We start from the raw sequence: 26,765 nt of genomic DNA, 5'->3' as shown, positions 1-26,765 counted from the left end.
ACAAAGGACTAGCCCCCAATATCATTACCCCAGAAATCCCCACAAAGGTAACATTATTCCACTTTTACCTCAGTATATCAGTTTTGTCTGTCTTTGAACTTTATACAAATAGAATCAGCTGGAGACATTCTTTCATATCTGGCTTTTTTCACTCAACACTATGTTTGTGAAATTCATTCACCATGTTGCATCTTTTTTTTTTTTTGGGGGGGGGGGCCATGCTGTGTAGCTTGCAGGATCTCAGTTTCCCATACCAGTGACTGAAGTCAGACCATCGCACACAGCGAAAGCCTAGAATCCTAACCACTGGACCGCCAGGGATCTCCCCACCACTTTGTTTCTTCATTCTTCTTGCGGTGTAACATTATATTTGTGTCACTATGCTGTTGACAGTCATGTGGGTTTTTTCTAGTTTTGGTTACTATAAATATCTGCTTCTATGGAGATTTTTGAATCATCTTCTCTTTTTTGGGGGAGGGGGGCCATGCTGTGCAGCTTGTGGGATCGATCTAGCTCCTTGACCAGGGATGGAATCCATGCCCCCTGCAGTGGGAGCAAGGAGTCTTAATCACTGGACTATAGGGAAGTCCCTCTTGAATCCATCTTTTGATGAATATACATATGCATTATTTGTATGTTTTAGGAGTAGAACTGTTGGGTCATATGATGTCTGAGTGTTCATTTTCTAGATGCTTTTTAAAGATCATTCCTCGTGATGGAACCAAACACTATCACGGGTCACACAGCTAATAAACAGGCTTTTCATTCTGTCCAAAGATTCACTAATAAGACTCAATACTAAGGCTTCCAGTACTCGTCAGCTTAAAACCCTTCTCCAGCCCAACCTCAAATGGGTAGACACTACAAAGAAGTATATGTACACCTACGCACTCCAGAGCCATCTTGTAAAGACAGTCAGGTAACAGGCAGCCCTCTGTACTGGCAATGAATCACATTTCCGTGGCCAGGTGAAGCTCCCGGAAGCTTGCAGGGTTAGCTAGAGAAGTCTGGGCATGGGGGGGTGGCGCTCTGGAAAACATCTACTTCATTGTGAGGGTCTTTACAGCCAGAGCTATGATATGAATCTGTCAGCAGATAGTTTAGTTCATCTAGGCTTTTCGCCCATATTTTAAGCACCTGGTAAATGGTCAATAAAAATCGTAAAATTTAGGGCAAAAGGACCAAATAATTAGAATTTTATAAGAGAAAATTGCCTTTCTAAGCAACTTTTCTTCAAACAGGAAAATTTTCCAAAGTAACAAGTTTAAAAGTGCTATTGACAAAAAGAGGCACATCAATATTTGATTTAGAGAAATGGGTGGAGCTATGAGAAACAGTATTTCTTAAAGTATAGTCTGTATAGACCAGAATCAGCATCAGCATCTGCTAGGATGTTGTCTTAAGACCCCAGATTCCAGACCCCATCATTCCTAAATCAGACTCTCTTAGGTGGGTCTAGAAAGTTGCATCTTAACAAACTCACTGGTTGTTCTTAGGCACCAACTCCACCATCTGTATTACATTCCCTGCTGCAGAGGGTCTCCAGGCTTTCAAGCTAGGAGCTTCTACATGGAAAGATGAAACGATCCTATCACTTACCCACAAGCCTCTCTGCTATTTCTGGGGTAAATTCTAATTTCTTATTTACAAAAGGCCTCCAGTTGGACCTTCTGGCTTTTGCTTTTTCCTGGGACATCACTGGCTGAATTCAACTGTGCACACAATTTTGCCTCTGTTGGTGATAGTGCCTTCTCAGTTGCCCCTCTTGTTGGAGGCGGCCCACTGTGGCTTTCTACATGTCACTTTGAATGCCGTCTGAAAACCTCCTTTGTCCTCATCAGCCGTCCACTTCAGAAGTGGTGGTGTTATTTTGAGGCAGGGTTTGGGATGTCATATAAAATAAAGCCATGATTGTATGAAAAACCAGAAGAGGATAAGCAGCTAACACAAACATGAATAAGGCCTAAGCGCATGCCGTACCAGGGGAGGGAGAGAGAGAATGCTTCGCTGTGACTCTGCTTTGTCTCTGAGGTCTGGGTGCTCATGGAAAGCCCTGATAGACTTGCTATGAGGTTTCAGGATTCAGGCGCACTTACCGAATTCTGGGGCCCAAGGCCCTGTCTTCTGAAAGGTTTCAGTCTAAGTGCCCAAGATTCCTTATGGACAGGGATGAGGGGACAGGGAGGGGGAGGTGGGGGAAGGCCCCATGCTGTGTTCTTGGGTTCTGCTGGCACCTCCCCCATGCACACACATCCAGTGCATTTTCCTCAGAGCTGAGCCCTAGAAACCCAAGCTTCCCTCCATAAATTCCAGTCAACAGTACAACCTTTTGCTCCGATACAGACACTTCCCATTTCCTCCTTGCCACCATGTTGCTTTGAAAAACTTTTAGTAGAAGCAGAGGCACATAGTCCAGGACACTTGCTCTATTTCAGTGACAGTTTTCCACCACAAAGAACCCTGAAATACAACAGGAAATGGTGAATATGAATAGGCAGTCCTAGGCTAAATTTGAATGGTGGAAACTGTATTCCAAAATGTTTTCCATAGAAGTTCACTTTCTTTAGTTTTGATGACTACCCACTGGATCATTGTGGCCACAAGCCATTGACCAGCCAGGAAACTGGAAAATAAACTGTTTCATATGGGCTTTCAGAGACTCTGTTTTGTTTTTGGTTTTTTAAAATGGTAGGAGCATAGAAAAATGATACACTGACCCCAAATGAGCAAATAGAGGAGTTTGGAAAGTAGCATGTTTATGAAAGCTTTATGATTATCATTTCAGAAGAACAGCAGAGAAGGCACAGAGGAAAAGAAAGGGGATTAAAATTTAGGGAACATCTATCCATGCCAGCATTTTGCTGGGAATGTTACATAGCAAATGCTATTTTGTTCTCACAACCACCAAGTAAAGTAAGTTTTACTACCTGCTCCCTGTCCTTTTTGGTTTAGGAAGTGGGTTCATTTAGGTTAGGTAACTTGCTCATGGTCACCCACTTAAGAGTTTGCAATCAGGAATTCAAATATTGGTCCCTTTTCACTGTTACCTGGCATTCTGAAGAGAAAGCTGTGTGGAGTCTGAATAAAATAAGATCTTGATTATGGGAAGGTGGCCTGGGTGTTAAAAAAAAACAAAACAAACCATTCAATAAAAAAATCTGTTGTACATCTATAGATCTCTCATGTCTAGTTATATTCATACTATTGGCTTTAATTGAACGAACAGACAACAGGGTCTGTCATAGTTGTTAGCATCCCTTGAATATAGAAGTATTAATTTTATTCAACTCCAAGAGAACTGGACATTGGCATTCCTGTGAGGTAGATTTAGTATTTAAAATTGTTCTCAGTATCCTCTGAGTCCTATTCTCCTCCACCAAGGTAGACCCACATTGGGGGTGGGGGGAAGGGAATAGATGGTAACTTGAGGACTAAGGTGGGATGATTTAGACCAGGGGAAATAAGGGAAGGTCTCAATGAATCCCTGGGAGATGTTTTGGGTCAGCTTTAGCTCTTGGCATTCTCCTCCTGCTAAAGTATCATTTGTTTCTTTGGAAAAAATCCTGTGATGGAGACCACAGTGAATCCCAGCTTCAAGATTAATCAGGTGATGGAACTTCCCTGGTGGTCCAGTGGCTAAGACTGTGCTCCTAACGCAGGGGACTGGGTTTAATTCCCAGTCCCCTGCTCAGGGAACTGGATTCCATAGGGGGCAACTTAAGATCCCACCCGTTGCAACTAAGACCCAGGGGAGCCAAAAAAAAAAAAAAAAAGATTAGTCAGGTGAAACTGGATAGACCTAAAGAGTTTGGGAAATGGATCAGGAAATGTGGTCCCTTACAAGGGCACCCCTCCCTGTTACTGTAGTATCAATCTCTTCTAAGATGGGCTTGATGACCTCTACTGACTAGGCCCTGGACACAGAAGCGGTGAAGCCAGGTAAAGTGGAGAAAGGTGGTGAACTTCCATCCTCAAACAGCCAAGTAACGCCTTGACTATCTTCATCCTGCTAACAAAGGTCAGAGTCCAGCCCAGCCAAAAGCCTGGAAAGGAAGCACAGAAGCATGAAAAACAACGTCAGGGAACCTCACGATGCTTTCAAACGGCAGTTCGGTCAGGGTGTGCGTTTAAAGTGTACCACTCGCTTTTTATTTACTGATGCTCTCTCTTCTGAGGTTCTACGTTACATAAACCCGGTGAACTGCAAAAGCAACAAGGCATGGGGATCTCAGCGTGCATCTGATGAAATCCACAATGCCTCCTCGAATTCCCTTGTAGGTTTCCCCGCCCGATGTTCTGTGCCCAGGGAGCCTCATAACCTTTTATGCCATTCTTATAAAATGCTTCGTAGTTCCTTCTATCTTGGGTTTGAGAGGCCAGAAAATCCCAACTCACGTGCGTGTCCCTAAAGCCCCCGCCCAAGCCCCAAGCGTGGCTGCCCCTAGGCGCCGCAGTAAACGCGGCTGGAATGGAACAGGGTCCTCCAACGTCCGTTTCCACCTCTGATTTCCGTTAAACATTAGCTCCAGGATCTGCGCGCAGACCCCAAGGGGCCGGCCTCCGGGAGACGAGCTTGGACACTCGCCCGACCTCCGCAGAGGGCAGGGGGCGCACTTCCTGCGGGACGGCGGGCGGGGACGGAGCTGACCGCCTCCCCTTCCCCGCCCCTCCCGCGCTCTCCCCGCCCCCTCCCCCTCCCCCTCGCGGGACCGCCGGGCGCCGCGGGGGCGGGGCCGCGAGCTGGCTGGGCGGCGTGGCGGTGCGGGCCGGGCGCCCGGGCTGAGGTGCGAGCGGGCCCGCCGCAGGCTCGGGTGCCGAGCGGGGGCGCGCGGCGCGTCTCGGAGCGGAGCAGCCCGGCCCAGCCCAGCGCGGCGCGGGCAGACGCAGCCGGCGGGTGGCGGTGGCGGTGGCGGCGGTGGCGGCGGCGGCGGCGGCGGTTCCCGACCCCGCTGGTGCTGGGCCTTCGATCGAGCGCGGCCTCGGTCGGGGCGCTGGGGGATCCCGCGGCGGCGGGCTGTAGGAGGAAGCGGCGGCTGCGGGCGCGTCCCGAGCCGAGCGCGCCATGTCTGGCGGGCCCCCCAAGGCCCTGCCGTCCACGGGGCCCCAGTCTCTGCGCGACATGCCGCACCCGCTGGCCGGCTCCAGCAGCGAGGAGGCCGTGGGCGGCGATAGCACGCCCAGCCCGGACCTGCTGACTGCCCGCAGCTTCGGCGACAAGGTGGGACGCGCGGGGCTGCGGATTGGGAGACTGGTTGGGCTCCCGAGGGGGATGAAGGATCTAGAGCCCCGCTGGGCACCGGGCCGCGCCCACCCTGGCGCCCGTTTCCCGGGGGCCGGCGTGCCCTCGCCCCGGAGCCTTGGGAAGAAGCGTCTCCTCTCTCCCGCCCCCGTGGGGTCGCAGCCGCGCAGGGGGAGCGGCCAGAGCCGAGGGGCTGGCCCGGCTTGGCTGGTCTCGAGCGCCAATGACAGCTGGTGGGGAGGGGTCCCGCCTGCTCGTTGAGGCTGGAGGCGTGGGTGCAGTGCTCGGCGCGGGTGTCCGGGGATGGGGTTCCGGTTCCTCCAGATGCAGTCACTTGTAGCTCCGCCAGTTTGCTGGGACTGCAAGGAAAAAAGAGTTAATGGTTTTCCGTGGTCTTAACTGCCAGAGGCTTCTTAACCCTCGTCTGTCACGTGGGGAGTGATCTTTGTTTAGGTTTGCTGAGTGCCGGCGAGAGTCACCTGACCCAGATCCCCGCCGGCTGCGGGAGGAGAGTGAGTGCCCCTGTGGTTTTCTGTCTGGGGCTCCATTTACCTCTGACGATCTCCCACGCTGTTTAGGCTCGACAGAGGCTGGTTTTGTGGCTGATGGGAAGAAAGGTCGCCCTTTGACCTCCTTTGTGTAGAGGGAGGTTCCTGATTCTCTTAGAGCAGCATGACCCTCCTGCTGCTTTGAGGGACCGGAGAGTCCAGTGAGGGGTTAGGAACGGCGTCTCCCTTCCCCCCACAGGCATTTCAGCTGTGATCAGGACTCAGCAGTGATTGTATCAGCTGCTGTTGTGACTTAGTCACTAATTGCAGAAATTAGAGTTGTTCTCAACACCTGTGATCAGGATGTTCTCTCCTATTAAAATGCTATGTGAATGCCTCTTTGTCCCAGTATTAAATGAAATCAGAAGACCCAACTTTCTTTCCCCCTTAGATGGGAGGACGTGTGGTGGTGAGTAAAATGAGTGTGAGAGCACTGAGCCGTCAGAATAGCCAGGGAGTGGGACTTGATGAACCTTCCCAAGAGCTTTGTGAAAGCAAAGAGTAGAGTCCGGGGAGCAGGGGGAGAGACAGCATTAGGAGCAAGGAAACTTACAAAGCTAATGAAACCAATGGGTTGAGCAACTGGAGGTATGTGTGTGTCTCTTTGTAAATATTTCTCTTTATTTTATAGAACATTATAAACTATATGAAGGCTTCAGTCGCTCGGAAATACCTTGCCTATATTTGCTATTTAATAAGTAATTGTTGAATGATGATAATTTGTTGCTTTCTTATGGACAGAGAACTTGGTCCTGTGTGTGCATGTAGGATAGGAATTGAGGTTAAGCTTCTGATTTCTTTTTCAGGTCTATATAGGATAGTGAATTAATTATCTATGGCTGTGTAACCAATTACTCCAACGTTTAGCGTCTGAAAATAGTGTCTGGGTCAGAAATCTGGGAGCAACTTAAATCTCAGTGGTTCTGACTCAGGTCTTTCATGAGCTTCCCTTCAAGCTTTGACAAGGGCTGCAGTCACTGAAGACTGGATCAGGGGTTGGATTCCAGCTTCCAAGCTCACTCACTTGGCTGTTGTCAGGCCTTAGTTCCTTTCCATAAGGCTGCTTGAGGTGACAACTGGTTTCCTCCAGAGCAAGGAGTCCAAGAGATGGAGAGATCCCAAGATGCATAATCTCAGAAGTGACATAGCTGAACCATATTCCGTTGGTCACACTGGTCATCACTGGTACAGTCTGGGACGAAGGTATGAATCCCAGGAAATGAGAATTGTTGGGGCCATCTTGGAAGCTGATTGCTTAATGAGCCACTGTTGGACTCAGAAGTGTGGGCATTTTTGCTAAGTACTGGAAGGACAGATGCCCTGTACCCCCAGGATCTAGTTGGTGGCCCCGAAGTCAAGCTTAAGTCTAATTACCCCTGGCTTCCTTTACAGGGACAGTTCCCTCAGAAAGACAATGTTGAAGGCATTATTTATTATTAATTATTGAAATATTTAATAAGTCTCATTAGAGCTATGTGGAGCATTAAAATGACCTCACTCCCAAGGGCCGGATTTATAGTGAGCCACTTTTCCTTAGAGGCTTATAGAGCAATAGAATTTCTTTCTCTGACTGGGAGGAACATTTTCCTTGAGTCTTGGCATACACATATGTTCTCGTAGCTCTGGAGAAATTTCTGCAGAGAGAAGCTTATCAAGCAACAGAGGTAAATTAGGACCCGTGGAAGGAAGCCTTCCCTTCGCCCCGGTTTCTCTTGCCCAGGAAATATTGGGGTCATTGGAGGGCAGGTAGGAGCATTGAGTGCTATGGTCTGTCTTTGAAAAGAAGCCTATGTCTTCTTGCCTTTTGGGGCCTTGGGGTTGTGACCCTGGATGCCTGACTCATAGTCAGTTCTGGACCTGGAGAATGAGTGTTTGACAGGCTGCTCATAGTGGAGGGTTATTATATTATGCAGAGGGGAATTGCTTTCTGTAGTGCTATGAACAGGAAAGCCTTGCGTCTCAGTCCAGCAGACAATCCTCAGTAGCCTCTGGAGTTTTGGGAAGGAAGGAAACACCAAATGTGATGGCCTTTTCACCCACAAAGTCTAAAATCATTCAAACCTTGGTGTGAAGGGCAGAATCCATTCTATCGACCAAGGGTTGCTAGGAATTCTTTTGATGCTAGCTAAACTCACCAGGTCTTCTAGCACTGTATCTTTTATCGCCTCCTGAAATATAAATAAACCACTCAGCCCATTTCTCTTTTTTACTTTCACCTGCAAACCACTGTGGGCTTGCTTCTCCCTTAACTCAGCCTCCAGCGCTTGTGTTCCTCCCAAAATGTAACACCAAGTCCTCTCAAGCCCCACCTGTGGTTAACACCTCTACCCACATCCTCAGCCTCTTCACTGAACTCTTCCACCTACTTCCTTCCCCCTTAGGTCACTGCTTCTCCTGAAGTCTCCAACACGGAGGTATCTTTTCCTCCTCCACTCCACTTATTTCAAGTTCAGGCGATGAGGGTCAGGGTCCTTCCTTTTCCACTCTACTTATTTCAAGTTCAGGAGATGGTGGTCGGTGTCCTTTCTCTCCACTGCCTTTTAAAGACCAAGTGCTGCTCCTTTGAGGCTCATGTCGTATTTGCTCACTCAGGACATGTTTGAGGGCCTCCTACAAGCCAGGCACTGTTCTAGGAACTCAAGTCAACCAGCTGAAAACCCCTGTCCTGGTTGGGTATATTTTTAGTGATTTTATGTAATGCTGTGAAAGGAAGTCAAACTGGAGGGGCGGGGGGAGTGTTCAGGATCACTGGCTGTACAGAGGTAGGTTTGGGTAGACCTTATTGAGAACCTGAGATTTGAGCAGAGAATTTGAAGGAGGTGAGGGAGTTAGCGAGTGGATGTCTGGAGGAGTGTCCAGGTGGAAGAAACAGCCAGAGCAAAGTCCTGACGGCACCTGCTCAGCATGTCAGGGGCTACCCTAGAAGCCTGTGTGGTTGGGGCGGAGGGCTAGTGGGGAGGCCTTGACCATGGATCGAAGGGGAAGGGGGCCAGATGATCTAGGCTGGTATGCCAGTCTCAACTTTTGCCTTGACTTTGAGTACCTTTACAGGGACTTGAACAGAAGGAGGGCAAGAATACTTGAATTAAGTATTGAAGGATCACACAGGCTGTTGAATTGAGAATCCTTTATTTGACTGCTCCACTGAATTTAGTTTCCTTTTAGTCAAAAGGACGTAAACTGAGTGCAAACTGGCTGAAGCAAAGAAAAGAAAAAAATATCTCTTGGCTCCTGTTGAAAAGCCCCAGGTATTTTGGTTTCCGGAATGGCTGGAACAAGGTATTCAAACGATGCTGGGAGTCTGTCACTTCCTGACTCTTGGCTCTGCTTCCTTCTCTCTGTGTTAACTAGTGATGTTCTCAAGCCGGTGAAGGGATACAGTCTACAGACAAGGTTTGCAACTCCAGCTGAAAGAGAGCACCTCTTTCCTGATATTAATAATTCCAGCCAAAGCTCTGGGCTTGAGTCTTCTGGGCCTGAATTGGGTCAGGTGTTGACTCTTTGATTGCCCAAGGGCTGGGCCAGGTCCTTATCTTTGGAGGGTGGAGAAGGGAGGTTTTTGTGTGTATGTTTTAACTGTGAGTATAAATATAGATGAAGTATATAAATGTTATCTGTATTAATAAAATGTACCTATACAGTTTAAAGAATAATAAAATGAGTACTTATGTTCCTACCCCCACCCCCCGGACATAGAGTTAAGGCATAGACTTACTCGTATTTTGGAAGCCCTCTTTGTGCCTGGGAAGAAGAGGGTGGTTTCCGAAGCAGGGTCAGGATGCTACTAGGAGGAGGAGGAATGAATGAATGTTGAACAAGCATCTGTTGTTTCACAAATGTCCATTACAGACCTTCCACTGCTGCCTTCTTCCCTGCTTCTTCATAACTTCCCTGTTTCTCTTATTCGTTAAAATCTTTACACCCCCAGCTATCTTCAGTTATATCTTCACTGCAAGAACTCTGTCCAAATCTCTAAAACTGTCAGTTGCTTGACCTCGTATCTTTCACCTTCATCCTTTTTCCCAGTTCACTTGTCCTCCCTTGTGGCCACCCCCTCGCCCTGTAACACCTGCAGCGGTGCCCGCTCTGAAAGAGTGCCATCAGAGAGCTCTTATCTCGCCTGTCCTCCTGCCAGTCAGTGGGAGCCGCCTGCACCTGTTCCTGGAAGCCCTCTGCTCACCGGTCTCCTTTAGATTCCACGGCTCAGCTTGTCAGTTTCTTCTGCCGCTGTCCTTGACGCAGTCCCCTCACCCTCCTCCTCCTCCATCCAGTCTGGGTCCTTCCATTTGTTCCTGCCTTTTGCCCGAGCATTGGGCATGGAGGTACCTTGAGAGCTGCCGCCAGCGCAGCCTCACAGCTTCCAAGCACAGTCGGGGCCTTGGTGATGTTGGGCTTGTTGTTGTGTAGTTGCTCAGTCATGTCTGACTCTTCGCGACCCCATGGACTGTAAGGACCCCACCAGGCTCCTCTGCCCTTGGGATTTTCCAGGCAAGAATACTGGAGTGGGTTGCCATTTCCTTCCCTAGGAGATGTTGGGCTGGGCCCCCCTTTCTTTCCTTCCATTCTGCACCGTGGCTGACGGAAGCTTTGCTCCTCACACCTTGCACCCCGCCTTCACTCCACCTGCTCATTCTGTTGGCCTCACTTTCTGCCTTAGAGAAGTTAGAAGCTGCTGTCAAAGAACTTCCTTTCACCAAACGCAGGATGATCAGAATCCGTGGCTGCTCCTTCTGTACCCCCGACCCGGGTTGCAGCAGAAGAGATTCTGAGGCCTACCCTGGACTATAGGTACGGCCTGCCGCTCTGGTCTCTCCGAGACCCTGCTTTTTGTTGGCCTGCCCTCACTCCTGTGTCTTCACACTCCCTGTCAACAGGCTCATTCTCATCGATCTTTTAAAAATTTAAAGAAAAAAAATTTTTTAATTAAAATTATTTTTTAAATTGAAGTATGTTTGATTAGCAGTGTGTTAATTTCAGGCATACAAGCACAGTGATTCAGTTTCTGTACCTATATCCATACGTATCTTTCAGATTCTCTTCCCATATAGGTTATTAAAAAATATTGAATGTAGTTCCCTGTGCTATACTGCAGGTCCTTGTTGGTTTTCTGTTTTAAATATACTAGTGTGTACGTTGATCCCAAGCTCTGAATTTATCCCTCCCCCACCCTTTTCCCCTTTGGTAACCATAATGTTGTTTTCCATGTCTGCGGGTCTGTGTCTGCATTCCCATCAGTGTTTAAACGTCCTCAAGTTGTTCTCGCTTCTAAAACAAAGAGCAAAGGGAACTCTTATGATGCTTCCTTCATCCATCTCATGCCCTATTTTGTGACTCCTCTTGAGAGCCAAACCTTTTGAAAGAAAGGTTTGCCCCTTTTGTCTCTAGTTCCTAACCGCTGGCTTACTCAGCCTACTGCTGTCTGGCTTCTGGCTTTACCACAGGTCCCTTGTGACTTCCTTATTGCCAAATTCAGTAGGCACTTCATATCTTTGTCTTCCCTCATCTCTTGATAGGTTGAACAGCACTTGATCCTGCTGAGTAACCCCCTGCTTGAAACTCTCTCCTCGCTGGGATTTGTGTTTTAGAGTGTACGCTCTGCAGCCAGGCTGTCTGGGTTTGAATCCCAGCTCCACCATGTGTAGTCTTTGTGACAGTAAGTTATCTTACCTCTCTGAGCCTCAGTTTCCTCCTCTGAAAAGGGGGTAACAGAACTGAGTACCTCCATCACAGGGTTGATACGAAGATGCAGTGAGTTCATACTCAGAGTGGCGCCTGATGCATAGTGAGCCTTGAATAGCTGTGAGGTGGTGGAGTGGTATTTGTTATTCCCTGTTACTGACCTCTTCACGTTTTCTTGGTACATTTCTGTCTGTTCTTTGTCAGCTGGAGTATTGGTTGTGGTCTGGTCAGGGAGTTAAAAACTACAGCAGGTTTTTTCAAACTGAGAGACTATAATGCAGGGAGTTAATTACATTGGTGCTGGGAAGACGTGCTGAAGTCACGCCGAGGACAAGGAGGTAACCCAGAGCCTAGGAATAGCAGGAAGCTGCAGTCACCCAAGGGGCGGGGGTGGGGGGGCGGGAGGCGGTGAGGTCAGCAGAATCCAGGAGCTTCTGCGGGGAACTAGACCATGGCTGGACAGCTGAGCCAGTGCAGAGACCACAGGAGGGAGGGAGCTCTGAGAGGAAGCAGCTGCGGCCAGGGATGCTCTGTGAACCAGAGAGGAGGGGTTAGGGTCGGGGAGAAACACATTCTGGCTTGTCTCCTCCTCCTGCTTAAGGTCTTTCATCTGTAGCATCCATTGGCCCCAGTAGCATCTTTGGGGGACACGTGATCCTAGCAGAACCAAGTAACCAAACAGAGATTTGCTCAGATGGCTGCTGGGGGGAAAGAATCTCTCTTTTTGTTAGATCGTGAGCCATTGTTCCCTGTGATGTGGAGAGTGGAGCCAGAGAGGAATGTCGAGTTGGAGAGGAAGAGGGGGACGATCCCTGAAGATCACTTGAAGCCTGGATCCTCCTGTGCCGGCTATGACTGAAGCCAGCACATCTGCCCAGGCATCCTGGTTACAGGAGGCCGTGATGCGCTTTTAAAAAGTTAGTTTTTATTTTTGGTTGTGCTCTGTCGTCGTTGCTGCATGCGGGCTTTCTCTAGTTGTGGGGAGTGAGGGCCGCTCTCTAGTTGTGAGTGAGGGCTGCTCTCTAGTTGTGAGTGAGGGCTGCTCTCTAGTTGTGCGTGAGGGCTGCTCTCTAGTTGTGCGTGAGGGCTGCTCTCTAGTTGTGAGTGAGGGCTGCTCTCTAGTTGTGCGTGAGGGCTGCTCTCTAGTTGTGCGTGAGGGCTGCTTTCTAGTTGCGGTGCGTGAGGGCTGCTCTCTAGGTGCGGTGCGTGAGGGCTGCTCTCTAGGTGCGGTGCGTGGGCTTCTCATGGTGGTGACCTCTCTTGCCATGGCTCATCGGCTCTAGAACGCAGGCTCAGTAGTTGGGTGCAGAGGCTTAGTTTCCGCATCATGTGGGATCTTCCAGGACCGGGGACAGAACCCGTGTCTCCTCCACTGGCAGGCAGATTCTTAACCACCGGACTACCAGGGAAGTCCCATGATTGCCTTTTTGTTTATACTGTTTTCAATTTGATTTGTTCCTTGAAACTTTAAAAAAAAATGACCAATACAGCTACTTTAAAACATGAAGTGAAAATTAAATTTTACTTTGGGGACATGGAGTGGAGGATGCTTAGTTCCTCTTGGTCAGCCGCACTGCTGGATATATTATAAGTACAGAGTGTGTTATCAGCAGATCAGCTTTGGTGGCAGAGGTGTGTTTTTACCAGGTCCTTGAAGTTTGAGGAGGCTTTCAGGTGCGGGGTGGGGAAGGCATCATGGGCCCAGGGAGCAGCTTGAGCAAAGCTCCTGAGATGGAAGAGACTTGCCTTGGGTCAGGTCATGTGTTGGGAGTGGGTTTGGAGAGTCAGGATGGGGATCAGGGAGAGAGGAGGTTGGAAGACAGAGCAGGAGGAGGCTGAGACTGCTTTGGATGCTCTGATGTGGAAGTTGTATTTCTTAGGCAGTAGCCAGCCTGTGAGAATGTTTGAGCAGGGGAGTGTGTGATCAGTGCTTGGGGTGGGGAGAGCCTGGCATGAGAGAGCTAAGTTGGGACGGTGTAAGTTTGGTTTAGGTTGCCGTTGTGGCCTGAGAGAAGAAAGACGAGAAAATGAAAAGATGACTAGTTTTGGTGCAGTGGGGATGGCTGGTTTTCTAGTCTAAGAGAGACTGGCGCCCTCACTGAGGGAGAACACAGCTGGGGAAGCATATGTGAGCAGGTGTAAAGATGGAGGGAATGCAGCAGGAAGTCAAGTTGGGACAGTTTGTCTGAACCCTGCTGCTGAAAGCCCACTCAGACTTCAAGGTTTAGCACACGTGCTGCCTGCGGGTAGCTCTTCTTTATTATACAAATGTGTAGCCCCAAGAGATCCAAAGCGAGATGAGGGTGGTTGAGGTCAGAATTTAAACATAGTGGATATTAGCAATCCCAATGGAAGGCAGGAGGTCCTAGCAGTTTGTAGGAAGAAAGGGGGTAGCTTGAGGGCAAAACAGGGTTGAGGGAAGGTCTTCAGGATGGGGGATCAGGGATTAATAGAGGTTACAGGGAGGAAGGCAGATGTTCCTTGGTAAATGAGTCTCTCAGAATAAGTACATAAGTAACAGCTTGGCGAAGGTGCAGTAACTCATATGTGAACAATTGGGTTTGTTTACTAGATCCTGGGGCTGGGGAGTCATAGGCTATCTCACTTTTGCCTTGCCCACAGAATTACTCATTTTGGCTGCCACAGAGCAGAGATCAAGAATGTGTGTGTGTGTGTGTGTGTGTGTTGGGGCAGGAGGGGACAAGGGCACGAGTGACATGCAGAAAAGGTGTTTGAGGACTCTCATTTGAGACAAGGCACAGAGGCAGGAAAAGCGTATGGCATCTTTGAGTGTCAAAGTTCGGGCACTTCTCAAAACCTGAACCTCTTCAGTGTCTGTTACATGCCTGGCTCTGTGCTGGATGCTGGGGACATTGAGAAAGATTAAAAAAAAAAAAAAAAGATCTCTGGGGACTTCCTTGGGGGTCCAGTTGTTAGGACTCTGCCCTTTCACTGCAGGGGGCAACGGGTTCAATCTCTGGGTGGGGAACTAAGATTCTACATGCTGCATGGTTCAACCAAAAAAAAAAAAAAAGGTCTGTCTCTGAGAGAGCCCTGGTCCAGTGCCGAGGAGAGGAGACATATACCCAGATGGTTTGCAATGGAATGTGAAAACCCTAGAGTCACTGGCGCTGTGGCCTTGGGCAAGCTCCTTAACCTTCCTAGTTAAGGAACTAGGAAGTTCCTTAGTGTCTCCCTAGTTAAATTTTGGATTATTTCAAAGTAGTGTTCTGAAGTTTAGAATAGTTTCTGGCACATAGTGAGTACTATGAAAATGCTAGGTGTTGTTACTGCCTTAGAAGCAATAACTGGGGGTCCAGGGAGCCTGTATAGAACATGCAACTCCGTTATCTCCACCCTGGGAAGGAGCTGTGTTTTCAGACAGCAGCCCTCGTCAGTTACTGGTTGACCACTGCATGGATGTGGTACTGGAGCGTCAGTCTCTGAGCACTTTTCCAGCCTGCCCCGTGGATGGGCGAAGCAGGTTCAGCAACGGGGGAAGCAGTGTGGGCCAAGAAGTGTGGGTGCTAGTGGTTGGACGCCAGGCCAGTGGGCACTGAACTGGCAAGCGAGAGGAGACAGCTGGGCACCCACGGCATCGACGCGGTCACTGTGGAAATAACATGTAGGGGGCGGGGTAAGGAGTGACCGTGCTCAGGAGCGTGGTGACTTTTCCAAAGGAGATGCTGTTTAAGCTGGAGAGTGAAGTAGATGTTTCCCAAATGGACAGAAAGGAGGGCTAACTGGAGCAGAAGAACCGGTCTGTGTCGAACCTTGGCAGTGTCTTTTTGCAGGAGTGGTGGGTGGAGGGGAGGCAGTTTCAGGAGGGCATTGACTCACTGGATTCAGGGGGTGTACTGGTCAGGAGTTTCGGTTGCAAACAATAGAAACCCAACTCACTACTTAAAGCAATACCATCTGCACAGACCATTAAAGCCGCCTTTTAGAGACAAACAGTGTGGTGAGTTTTAGTATATTCACAAGGTTCTACAGCTGACACCATTATCTAATTCCAGAGGGTTTTTGTGACTCTCTGGACCCCAGAAAACTCTTCATTCTCATTAGTAGATGCTCCATTTCCCCCACTCCCAACCCCCGGCAATCACTAATCTGCTTTTGTTCTCTATGAACTTTTTTATTCTGGCTATTTCATAAAAATGGAATTATAGAACATGTGGCCTTCAGTCTAATGTTCTTAAGGTTTATCCATGTTGTGTGTATCAGTACTGATTCCTTTTTATGGGTGAATAATATTCCATTGTGTGGATAGACTACTTTCTGTTTATCCATTCAGCAGTTAATGAGCATTTGGGTTGTTTCTTAGATACATGTATATATGGTTGACCCTTAAACACTTTGGAGATTAGGGTGCTGACTCCAACACAGTTGAAAATCCATATTTTAACTTTATAATCAGCACAGTTCTACATCCACAGTTTCAATCAACCTTGGATTTTGTAGTGAGAAAAATCCAATAATAGGAGGACCCACATGTTGTTCAAGGGTTCACTGTATACTTAAAAAAAAAAAAGACACTAGACTTCCTGGTGGTCCAGTGATTAAGACTCCATGCTTCCAATGCAGGAGACTTGGGTTTGATTCCTGTTTGGGAAACTCGGATTCCAGCTGCCCTGCAGTGAGGCCAAAAAAAAAAAAAAAGATAGGAAATACAATTTATTTAATTTTCAACAATAATTTTGACATTTGAAGTTAGTAGTAGTTTTAGACATGAATGTACAATTAGATGGTAGTAAATACCTTGATTTTTTTTTTTAATCATCTCAGCCATTTTTAGGTATTTAGTTCAGTCATGCCTGACTCTTCGCGACCCATGGACTGTAGCATGCCAGGCTTCCTTGTCTTTCACTGTCTCCCAGAGTTTTGCTCAAACTCATGTCCATTGAGTTGGTGATGCCATCCAACCATCTTATCCTCTGTCGTTCCCTTCTGCCTTCAGTCTTTCCCAGCATCAGGGTCTGTTGCAGTGAATCGGCTCTTTACATCAGGTGGCCAAAGTATTGGATATAGTTTGGTAGTGTTAAGTATATTCATATTGTCGTGAAACTGATCTCCAAAGTTCTTCATCTTGCAAAACTGAAGCACTGTACTCATTAAATATAACAGCTCCCATTATCTCCCTCCCCCCAGGCCCTGGTAATCACCATTCCACTGTCTTTATGAATTTGAAGCCTCTACTTTAGATTCTTCATATAAATAGAACCATACAGTATTTGTGGTTTTTGTGACTGGCTTAGAATAATGTTTTCAAGGTTCATCCATGTTGTAGCATGTAACAGGATTTTTTTTTTTAAGACTGAAAAATATTCCATTGTATGTATATACTACATTAAAAAAAATCGGTTATCCATTGATGGGCATTTAGGTTACTTCTGCCTCTTGCCAGTGCTGCAGTGGATATGCAGCTCTCTCTCCAAGATCCTGTCTTCATTTTTTTTTTTTTTTGGATGTATAAACCCAAAAGTTGATATATAAAAACTGGATCATATGCTGATTCTATTTTTAAAGTTTTGAGAAGCTTCTGTACTGTTTTCTATAGTGTTTGCACCATTTTACAGTCACACCAACTGTGCTAAAGGATTCCAATTCCCTTGCATCCTCACCAGCACTTATTTTTTTCTATTTTTTTGGTAGTGGCCATCCTAATGACTATGAGGTTGTATCTTGTGGTTTTGATTTGCACTTCTCTGACTGAGGATGCTGGGCATCTTTTCATATTCTTGTTGGCTGTTTGTATTATCATCTTTGGAGAAATGTCTATTCAAAATCAGATTATTTGATTTTTTTATTGTTGAGTTGTAGGAGTTCTTTTTATATCCTGGATATTAACCCCTTATCAGATACATGATATACAGATGTTTTGTCCCATTCCATAGTTTGTCTGTTAACTCTTTTGATTTCATGCTTTGCACAAATTTTTTTTAAGTTTGACGTAGTCTCATTTGTCTATTTTTGCTTTTGTTCTGCGTTTTTAGTGTCATAGCCAAGAAATCACTGCCAATTTCAGTGGCACGAAGCTTCCCCCCACTATGTTTTCTTGTAGCAGTTTTGTAGTTTTGGGTCTTAGGTTTAGGCCTTTAATCCATTTTGAGTTAATTTTTGTATATGGTGTTAAGAAGAGGGTCCAATTTCATTTTTTGCATGTGAATATCCAGTTTCTCAGTATCACTTGCTGAAAAAATTATTCTTTCCCCTTTGAGGGTGTGTATACTTTTAAATATAATTTCTTACTAGAATCAATAGACCATTTTAATACTTGAAGTGCTAACGTGAATTTTTGTACATGTGTTTGAATGGCTCCTCTGTATTATGTGCTGTGGGAGGCATTATGTTCCTTGGGAGTTAAGATACCTACATTTTGGAAATAACAATTACTTGGGACAGGTCAGGGCTCAGACATTCCAGGTGAAAATGTCTTACTGGATATATAGAATAAAAATGGTTGTAGAATAATTGTTTTATTGTGAAAATGGAAACCTAGACCTTCTTTTCAGGCTAATTAGGCAAGAGGTATGTTCTCAGGAGGGCTTCCTTGGTGGTCAGTGGTAAAGAATCCACATACCAATGCAGGAAGATCCCCTGGAGAAGGAAAAATGGCAGCCCTCTCCGGTACTCTTGCCTGGAAAATCCCATGGACACAGGAACCCAGCAGGCTATAGTCCATGGTGTCACAAGAGTTGAATACGACCAGCGACTAAACAACGACGTTCTAAGGAATTAGGCTTATCATCTTGCTGTGTCAGCATCTTTGCTGCAGAAATGCAGTATAGCAGCCTTTTCTCTGCGCTGTCCGGTCCGGTAAATCTTGTTTATTTCATGACTTGCGTCAGGACTAGTGAAGGACGCTTGGACTTTTTGTTCATTCCTCAGAGATTTCCACGGGCCTCTCGTGTGCCACGCTTGGGGAATGCAAAGATGAACAGATGACCTTACCTTCTAGCCACTCAAGGTCCAGGAAGGGAGATAGGGAAGTACAAGTGAGTCATCGCTGTTTAACATGATGACAGGGGTACGTGCTGAATGCCAGGGGGTAGTCAGAGTAATTTATTAAAGAAATTTTTGAGTGAAGCACGTTGGAAGAAAGTCTTGGGTTAGCTATTAAAGATAACAACTGCATTTTGCGTTCTGAATTAGTCAGTGTTGGGATTTCAATGATCTGAATAATTGTTTTTTGGCCTGAGTTAATAGTAAGATTTTTGTCCTTTAGCTTTTATTATATGCATGTTAATGCAGTGACTGTTCTTTACCAGTGTATGTATATCCAAGATTGGCCATATAATTTGTGGGGCCCAGTGCAAAATGAAAATTCTTACCCCCGTGTTAAAAAAATTATTAAGAATTTCAAGAGAGTAATAGCAGAGCATTAAACCTAGTGTGAAATCCTTCGGAGTGTGGGGTCCCTGTGAAGCTGGCCCTGAATGTATCCTTTGGACGTCCTGGTTTCCAGGTCCTGTTAAAATCACCTCTTGCCCATCTCAGTCTTCTGGGTCAGGACTGTTGCCATTCTGGGGGTATGCTTGCAGTGAGTTGGGGTTCCCCAGGCTGGCTTCTCCATTCTGGGTTGACTGTAGGGCTTGCCCGGAACACTCCACCCCCCAGTCAACATCTAGACTAACTTAACATGGTCTCCTGTATGCCCAGACTGTCATGTTTAACGTCTGCTTGGGACTGTTGTCATGTCCCTGACTGTTGCTTCTCTTCTCTTTTCCTTTTGTTCTGATGTCTTCCCCATCGAGGGTGTCCCCTCAGTTATCACCTTTACCCAGAGATGATAGTAACGTGTGTCTGTGATCATTCCAAACCTTTAGGGAGCACTTCTTTTGGTTGGGAGCCATACTGCATCCTCCCGGAGCACTCCCCTAGCATGCATTTACTGTCTCCTTTTTCCTTGACAGCTGGGGAAACACAGGCTTTGAAAGGTGAAGTTGTATTTACATATTCAAGGTCACAGAGCTAGAAGAGAGTGGGGCTGGGATTTGAACTTGGGTCTGTCCAGCCTTAGAGCCCACTCTCTTCACCACCACAACTGCTGCAAACTGGCATCATTTTCCAAACCCGCTCCCCACTGTTTTGAGCATTTATTTGCATTAGGCACTGTGTTTCTTACACAAAACACAGTTTCAGGCCAAGGGAAATGAAACCAGCCCCTGTGTGTCTTACTCTTGTCTCTTCCCTCATCTCAGTTTCTGTTTTTTCCAGCCTCTTCCTCATCCCCTAGCAGCCTCCCTTGTTAGAGAAGTCTCCCAAGGCTTGCTGCCTCCTGCCCGCTCGCTCTCCCGTCACCGGCAGGCTCCTTGGATGAGCAGTCTCTGCCCTGCTTCCATCTGCCTCGCCATCTGCCGCCTCTTGCCTCAGCATCCAGCCCCACGGGCCAGGTCCTGCCTCGACCACTCACAGCCCAGGGAGAACCGCGGTGGCTGTTTCTGTGCCACTAACAACCCAGGCCTTTAGAGCCGCAGAGGACTCCGTGGTCTCTCCCTCCAAGACCATCTCTTTTCAGGGGGGGAAACTGTAACTCGGAGAGAGGAGTGGTTTATCAGATAGGGTCCCCCAGCTGGTTTGTGGCAGAGTTGAGGTTAGGACCCAGGTTTCTAGACCCTTGGTTCAGGGCTCATTTTCCTTGAGTGATATCATTAACTAGCTTCCCCTCAATGCTTTTTTTCTCTGCCTTTTTTTTCTCAGTGTCTTAAACTCTGTTCACGGCCCAGTGCCTGGCACATAGTGGATGCTTCATTCACTGGGTGAATTAATTCTCTCCTCTCTCGGCCTTCCTTCCCCTGCTCTGCCCCTGCTTCTCTGGGCCCTCCTCTCTTTCCTTCTAAGCTCCAGCGGTGAGCCCTCCAGCCGTGCTTCCTGCCCTCTGCTGGTTCCTCAGGTTCATCTCTGGATGGACTTCACTACTGCAGCCGAGCATAGGACTCCCACAGCTTCATTTCTAGCTTTAAACACATCTTTCCAGGTATTTTTGTGATTCAAGGTGATCCAGGTGTTTTTAGCACGTTATAATCTCCCTATGGTGAAAGGATTTGAAACCACATCTTTCTTTGCCTCTTTTTTTAAACAACCTGTTTTTGTATATAACATCTTTTTTTTTTTTTTAAAGGTTCAGGGCCCAAGTATTAGCAAGAGCAGATTTTCCCTAAAAATGCAGGCACCTAGGTCTTTTGCTGTAGGCAGCTGTGTGCCCTGATGCGGACGCTCACTACTGTGGCCTGCATATCCCTGGCCTCACTTTTGCTCCGTTTTCAGAAGAGAAGCTTCAGGTCAGAGAGAAGTTCGTGCGAGCAGTCAAGGAGGTCTGTTGCCCAGGTTGTCTCTCCAGGTCTTCTTTACTCCAGCCTGATGCAACCGAGGTGTGATCCCCTCTAACTGGTCTCAGGACTCAGTGAAGCTCAGGCTTTCGATGTCTCATTGCAGAAAGAATTCAGTAAGAGACAAAGTGATAGGTAAGAAGTGGATTTATTTAGAAAGAAACACACTCCACAGACAGTGTGTAGGCCATCTCAGAAGGCGAGAACAGCTGACATCACTATTCTTTAAATGTCCTTCTTCATTTCCATTGTTATTGTGAATATCCTCATTGGGATGTATGTAGCTAAACACTCATCATCCAAGGACTTTTTAGACAATGCTGTTGCCTGGGCCCTATCTCAAGAAATTTGGATCCAATGAATCTAGGATGGTCCAGAGACCAGTATTTCTTAAAAAGGGTTTTCTAGAGAATTATAACATGTAACTAAGGTTGAGATCAGTTGCTTTAAAAGGATCCTCTGAGTCGGTTGGAGGGAATGCACCCTCAGACATGTGTATCTCCTAGACTGTACTGTAAACTCCGTGAGGGCAGCGGCTCTGATTGCTTGATGTCGTAATGGCAGTGCGTGAACAAAGCCTCGGATGGGGTGAGTACCCAAGTACGTGCTGACTCAATAAATAGACACATGCGCAAATGTATTTATTGCAATATTATTTTTAATGGCAAAAGATGAGGAGCCTAAATATCCACCAGTAGGAAGTTAGTTGTGTAAACCATGATAATCTTTAAAATGTATTAAAAAGAGTATACACACACACACTCATATGCCGTAATGGCAAGATACATTAAGTGAAAAAAGAAACGTTACAAACCACAAGAGGCCTGCCGTCGCCTGTGTGCGTGTGTAAGAGTCGTGCAGGTGTGAATGTGTACACTCGCCTCGGAAGGGTGCGCTGATGCTCTTCAGAAGGTCATTCTCTGACCCTTTGAGACTGTAGTCTTCCTTCCTTGGAGGCTCTCTGACCAAATCAGAGAGAAAGAGCCCTCCTTCTCTCTTCCTAATTTGGTTAGTAATAGTTGGTTTTGATGGAAAAGGGAAAACTTGACTAACCCTTGTGTAACTGTGTTTCAAATAGACAATGTATACACCACTGATGCTGTGTATAAGGAGGAGAACTAGTGAGAACCTACGTATAGCACAGGGAACTCTGGTGCTCTCTGGTGACCTAGATGGGAAGGAAATCAAAAAAGAGGGCGTATACGGATATATGTGGCTGATTCACTTTGCTGTACAGTGGAAACACCATATTGTAAAGCAACTAGACTCCAATAAAAACTATTAAAAAAAGAGACATGGGGCTTTTTACTCGCAGTCATGTGGGGTGGGACGTGTGCGTTGTTCCTGCCTGAAAACAATTAAAACAGCGTGGACCTAAAGAGGACACAGCTCAGCTGTGAACTGAGGGGAGAGAAGAGACAATGCTTTTCTGTGGTTTCTTGGTAATATTTATCTGTTTTTGGCTTGGCTGGGTCTTCCTTGCCGTGCGGGCTCTGCCTTTGTTGTGGAGAGTGGAGGCTCCTCTCTGGTTTTGGCGCACAGACTTCTCATTGCGGTGGCTTCTCTTGTCGTGGAGCACAGGTTCTAGGGCACGCGGGCTTCGGTAGTTACGACCGACAGGCTTAGCTGCTCTGAGGCATGTGGAATCTTCCCGGACCAGGAATCGAACCAGTGCCCCTTGCATCACAAGGTGGATTCTTAACCACTGGACCACCAGGGAAGCCCTTTCCTGTAGACTTTAATCTGCTCGCATCAAATACGGGTGAATACTGGCTCAGAGTGAGCTTTTACCCTTTTCTCCCAATGATCATTCAGTTTTCTGAACTATCTTTTTTTTTCCCCCCACGGTTAAGACATTTTTTCGTTCCTGCTTCAAGTCACCGAGGAGGAGCAGGACCTTGTCTTGTTTCACCAGCTGTCCGCACCTTGTCAGACCCTTGTTTCTTGCCTTGCCTCCACCCTCCCTGACCACAGGGCTGCCGTGGACCTTACCTGTCTCCGTGAAAGAGGAGTGTTTTCGGCCAGTGATGTCAACTCTTCTCCCTCCCAGTTTTCCTCATAGCAGTCCTTATCCTGCTGAGGGGTTCTGGGCTTCATTGCAGCTTCTTAGAGAGAGGGGTGATCAACTTACAAACAAGTGTAGATGGAAGACATGGTACAGGGGGTGGTTATGTTAGTGATGGAGGAGGAAACGGCAACCCACTCCAGTCTTCCTGCCTGGAGAATCCCATGGACACGGGAGCCTGGTGGGCTGCTGTCCGTGGGGTCACAGAGTCGGACACAACTGAGGTGACTTAGCGTGCATGCATGCATATGTTAGGGATAGGCCGACATCTGTCTGAAACAGTGCAGTGGCCTTGACTTTTTCAGTGTAACCAAATTCTCCTTCCCAGGTCTTCTGGGAGGCTTGGCACATTATTGTAGGTATCTATGGAGCTTTTTGAGTAACCTAGGTAGTATTTTATATAGTATTTTAGACTGGACTGTTTAGATTTTTAGACTGAGATCCAAATTTGGGGCTAACGTGCATCTACAGATTTCTTTTTTTCTTTAATCTTTATTTTTATTTATTTATTTGGCTCGGTCTTAGTCCCGGCATATGAGATCCTTTTAGCTGTGGTATGTGGGATCTAGTTTTGTGACCAGGGGTCAAATCTGGGCACCCTGCATTGGGAGTGTGGAGTCTTAGCCACTGAACCACCAGGAAAGTCCCCACAGATTACTAAGCATGTCTCAAGTGCTGTGGTTTGAGCAAAATGGTCACATCTTCACTTTCAACCTGACTCTGAAGAAGGTAGCCACTGTTTTTTGTTTCTCTCAAATCATTCTTCTCTTGGACATGTGAGTGGAAGAGGATAGCATTCATTAAAGACACACCACAGTGTCCCAAGATTATAAGTTGTAGAAGCAGTGTTTGCATTTTATATAAACCAGTTCTGGCATCACATAGCTGAATATGTTTTCAGGTGTTGACCTTGACAGGTTGGCTGCTTATTTAAAACAAAATCACAAGACTGTCCATTTTAAACTCTCTTGGAGGTTAAAGTGTGGTGAAACTGACAGAAGAGTCTTGCTGTTGACTTATTCATGAATCAGGGAAACTTCATTTCTCTGTAGGTCTATGATGTTGCAGGAAATGGATAGAGAGAATCTGTCCATCATGAGAAACAATGTTGCCAACAGCAGGAGGAATAAAGTTTTTTTTTTGCTTCTCTGGTTCCAAATCAAAGTAATTTTGAACTGTTACATTAGAGAAATTAGAGTAATATAGGTTTGAAGCAGGTGTAGCTGAGTAGGAAAAAAAAAAAATGGAACCTTGAGAGTTAGCCAAGGGAGTCCTAATACAATCACTTACTGGCTGGGAAGTCACTTAACTGCCTGAGGCTCTGTTATCCTGTCAATAAAATGGGAATTATAGTGCGTGCATACCTGCTTAGTTGCACAGTTATGTCCGACTCTTTGGGATCCATGGACTGTAACCCGCCACGCTCCTCTGTCCGTGGGATTCTCCAGGCAAGAAGAATACTGGAGTGAGTTGCCATTTCCTCAGCCAGGAGATCGTCCCAACCCAGGGATTGAACCTGGGTCGCCTGCATTACAGGCAGATTCTCTACCGTCTGAGCTACCAGGGAAGCCTAGCGAGGTGGTTCTGATAGTTAATGACATGCATAGCAGGCCCCAGAAGCTGTTCTCATAACTTTATTTACTTAGTTGTTATTTTTGGCTGTGCTGGGTCCTCGTTGCTCGGTGGGCTTTTCTCTAGCTGCAGAGAGCGAGGGCTACTTCCTCGTCGAGGCGTGCAGGCTTCTCCTTGTGGTGGCTTCTCTTGTGAAGCGTGAGCTCTAGGGCGTGCGGGCTTCAGTAGTGTGGTGTATGGGCTTAGTTGCTTTGTGGCATGTGGGATCTCCTGGATCAGGGATCGAACCCATGTCCCTGGCATTGGCAGATGGACTCTTCACCACTGAGTCACCAGGAAAGCCCCGTAACTGATCCTTGTAATTGATACGAGCAACAAGTTTTAGATGACTGCAAAGATACCTTGCTTGTTTTGATAGGTACCAGTGGTAGGCGTACGTGCATCATGTGGTATGCTAACATCCAGAACATAACAACATAGGTGAAAGAAAAGAAAAATGCTTCCTAGACTATAGCAAGGTTGTATAGTTAAGAATTTTTATAAGACTTCACAGAAGGAAGAGGAAACAGACCCAGTTCTACAGAAAGAATGCATAAATTGTGGGAAAGAAAACCTTGAGTCAGCTGTAGACTTTATTTTCTGCACTTCAAGGCCAGATTATAGATAGCTTTAACCAATAAACAGCTCACAATAAACATTCACAATCATGTCATATTTACATTACCCATGATCTGAGTATTGCCATGACTTGATTACGGCAGATATTTTCACTTCCTCTCCTTTATTTGATTTTCATTTTGTTTGAATGAGAGTAAATTACTCTTGGCTCATTCAATATGATTCTAAAAAGGAAAAGAGAAATCTTTCTGATATGTGAGCTGTATACCTTGAGAAGAAAGGTCTGTTTCAACTGGCAAGAAAACAGAACTCCCTCCTAGAGGAAATAGATGAGAGGAAACAGACCTAATCAGGAAGCTCATATTCCATTCATTTATTCATAAAATATTTATCCAGTGCCCGGCACTGTTCTAGGTACTTCTAGCCAAATCCCCTTTGGTCAGACCTTTGCATTTCTGGGCTTTTCAGGTTCCAGTTTATCTTCCTCTGCCCCAAGATCAAAAGATAAAGTTCTAAAATAAAAATTAATGTTAATTGCAGTTTCTTATTGCCTGTATATAGAGAAGCTATTTGTTTTTGAAATTTTATCATGCACTTAGCCACCTTATTGAATTCCTAACATGTTTTGAATCATTTTTCATTTATTTTCTACTTGGAAATCCAAGAGAATCATATACATTGCAACTGAATGTTTCTTTCCTAAAATATATATTTTTCATTTTATTGCACTGACCAAGACCTATGGAAATTCTTAAAATAGTGAGGGCATTTTTATCTTGTTTCTTGTTGAAGGGGATGGGTAGAGTATTTTCTCATTAGATATGTTTGCTATTGTTTTCTTATCAAGTTAAAGTGTTTTTGTGTGTTCATTGCTTACCAACTTAAAAAAATTAGGAATGGAATTGGGTTTAATAAAATGCCTCATTAGCATCTATGAAAATTATTTTTTCTGCATCAATATTTTAATGTAATTAGTTTCCTAATACTTATTTATACTTAGGATGAGTCCTACTTAGTCTTGGATTCAGTTTGCTAACATTTTATGTAGAATTTTACTTTTATTCTTTATTTTCTATTTATTATGCTATCTTTTTGTTTTCTTTCTCCTTTTACTAACTCTGGATACATTGATCAAGTGTGCTTTTGTTCAATTTTCTTTTTTTCCAAGTTCTGTTTCCTGTTTCTATTTGACTAATGTCTATAATTATATTCTTCTATCATAATCAAGGTTTAATTAGTATCTGTAACTTTCTCCAGAACAAGGAGAGACCTTGGGTTAGTTTTTACTTCCTCTTTTAGGTTTTAGTGAAATTACTGAGTTCCTAATTGTGATCAATTTTTTTTTAAAGATTAATGCCTCTTCTATTTTATGAATCCTTTTTAACAGTTGAGTCAAATTTCACAGTAGCATCAGCTCTCCCTTAAACGAATGTTTTCTTTTTCAAACAAATCTTTATCTGATTTATTTTTCAGTATACTATATTTTATGTCTGAGAGTAACTTACCGAAAAAAACACAACCATCCTGGATGGTATATATTATATAACAACAGCTGAGTGGTATATATTATTCTTTTCTTGTCTGAAAGGTAATTTGGCTGAGTATTTCCTCTTGAGACATATACAGAGATTGCCCCCACTGCCTTCTTTTCCACTTTAAAAACATAAATTTAAAGCATTGTTGAGAAATAACTTCTTGGGGTGTAATTTATATAA

The 26,765-nt window shown here is 45.9% G+C and overlaps 1 protein-coding gene across 1 annotated transcript in view; it reads left to right on the top strand.

Annotated features, from left to right (window-relative positions):
* Positions 1–5,057: 5,057 nt before the first annotated feature.
* The window catches only part of SNX30 (sorting nexin family member 30), a 103,636-nt gene continuing 81,928 nt past the window's right edge, over positions 5,058–26,765 (top strand). The window contains exon 1 of the mRNA XM_043870639.1: positions 5,058–5,218. Within this exon, the coding sequence (XP_043726574.1) occupies positions 5,063–5,218 (156 nt within the window). The 5' untranslated portion in view covers positions 5,058–5,062. The remainder of the gene's footprint in view (positions 5,219–26,765) is intronic.

Source organism: Cervus elaphus, chromosome 16 (assembly GCF_910594005.1).
Source record: "Cervus elaphus chromosome 16, mCerEla1.1, whole genome shotgun sequence".
Classification (NCBI taxonomy): domain Eukaryota; kingdom Metazoa; phylum Chordata; class Mammalia; order Artiodactyla; family Cervidae; genus Cervus; species Cervus elaphus.
Note: the sequence above shows the minus strand (reverse complement) of the source record. Positions and strands in the feature narration are given on the sequence as shown.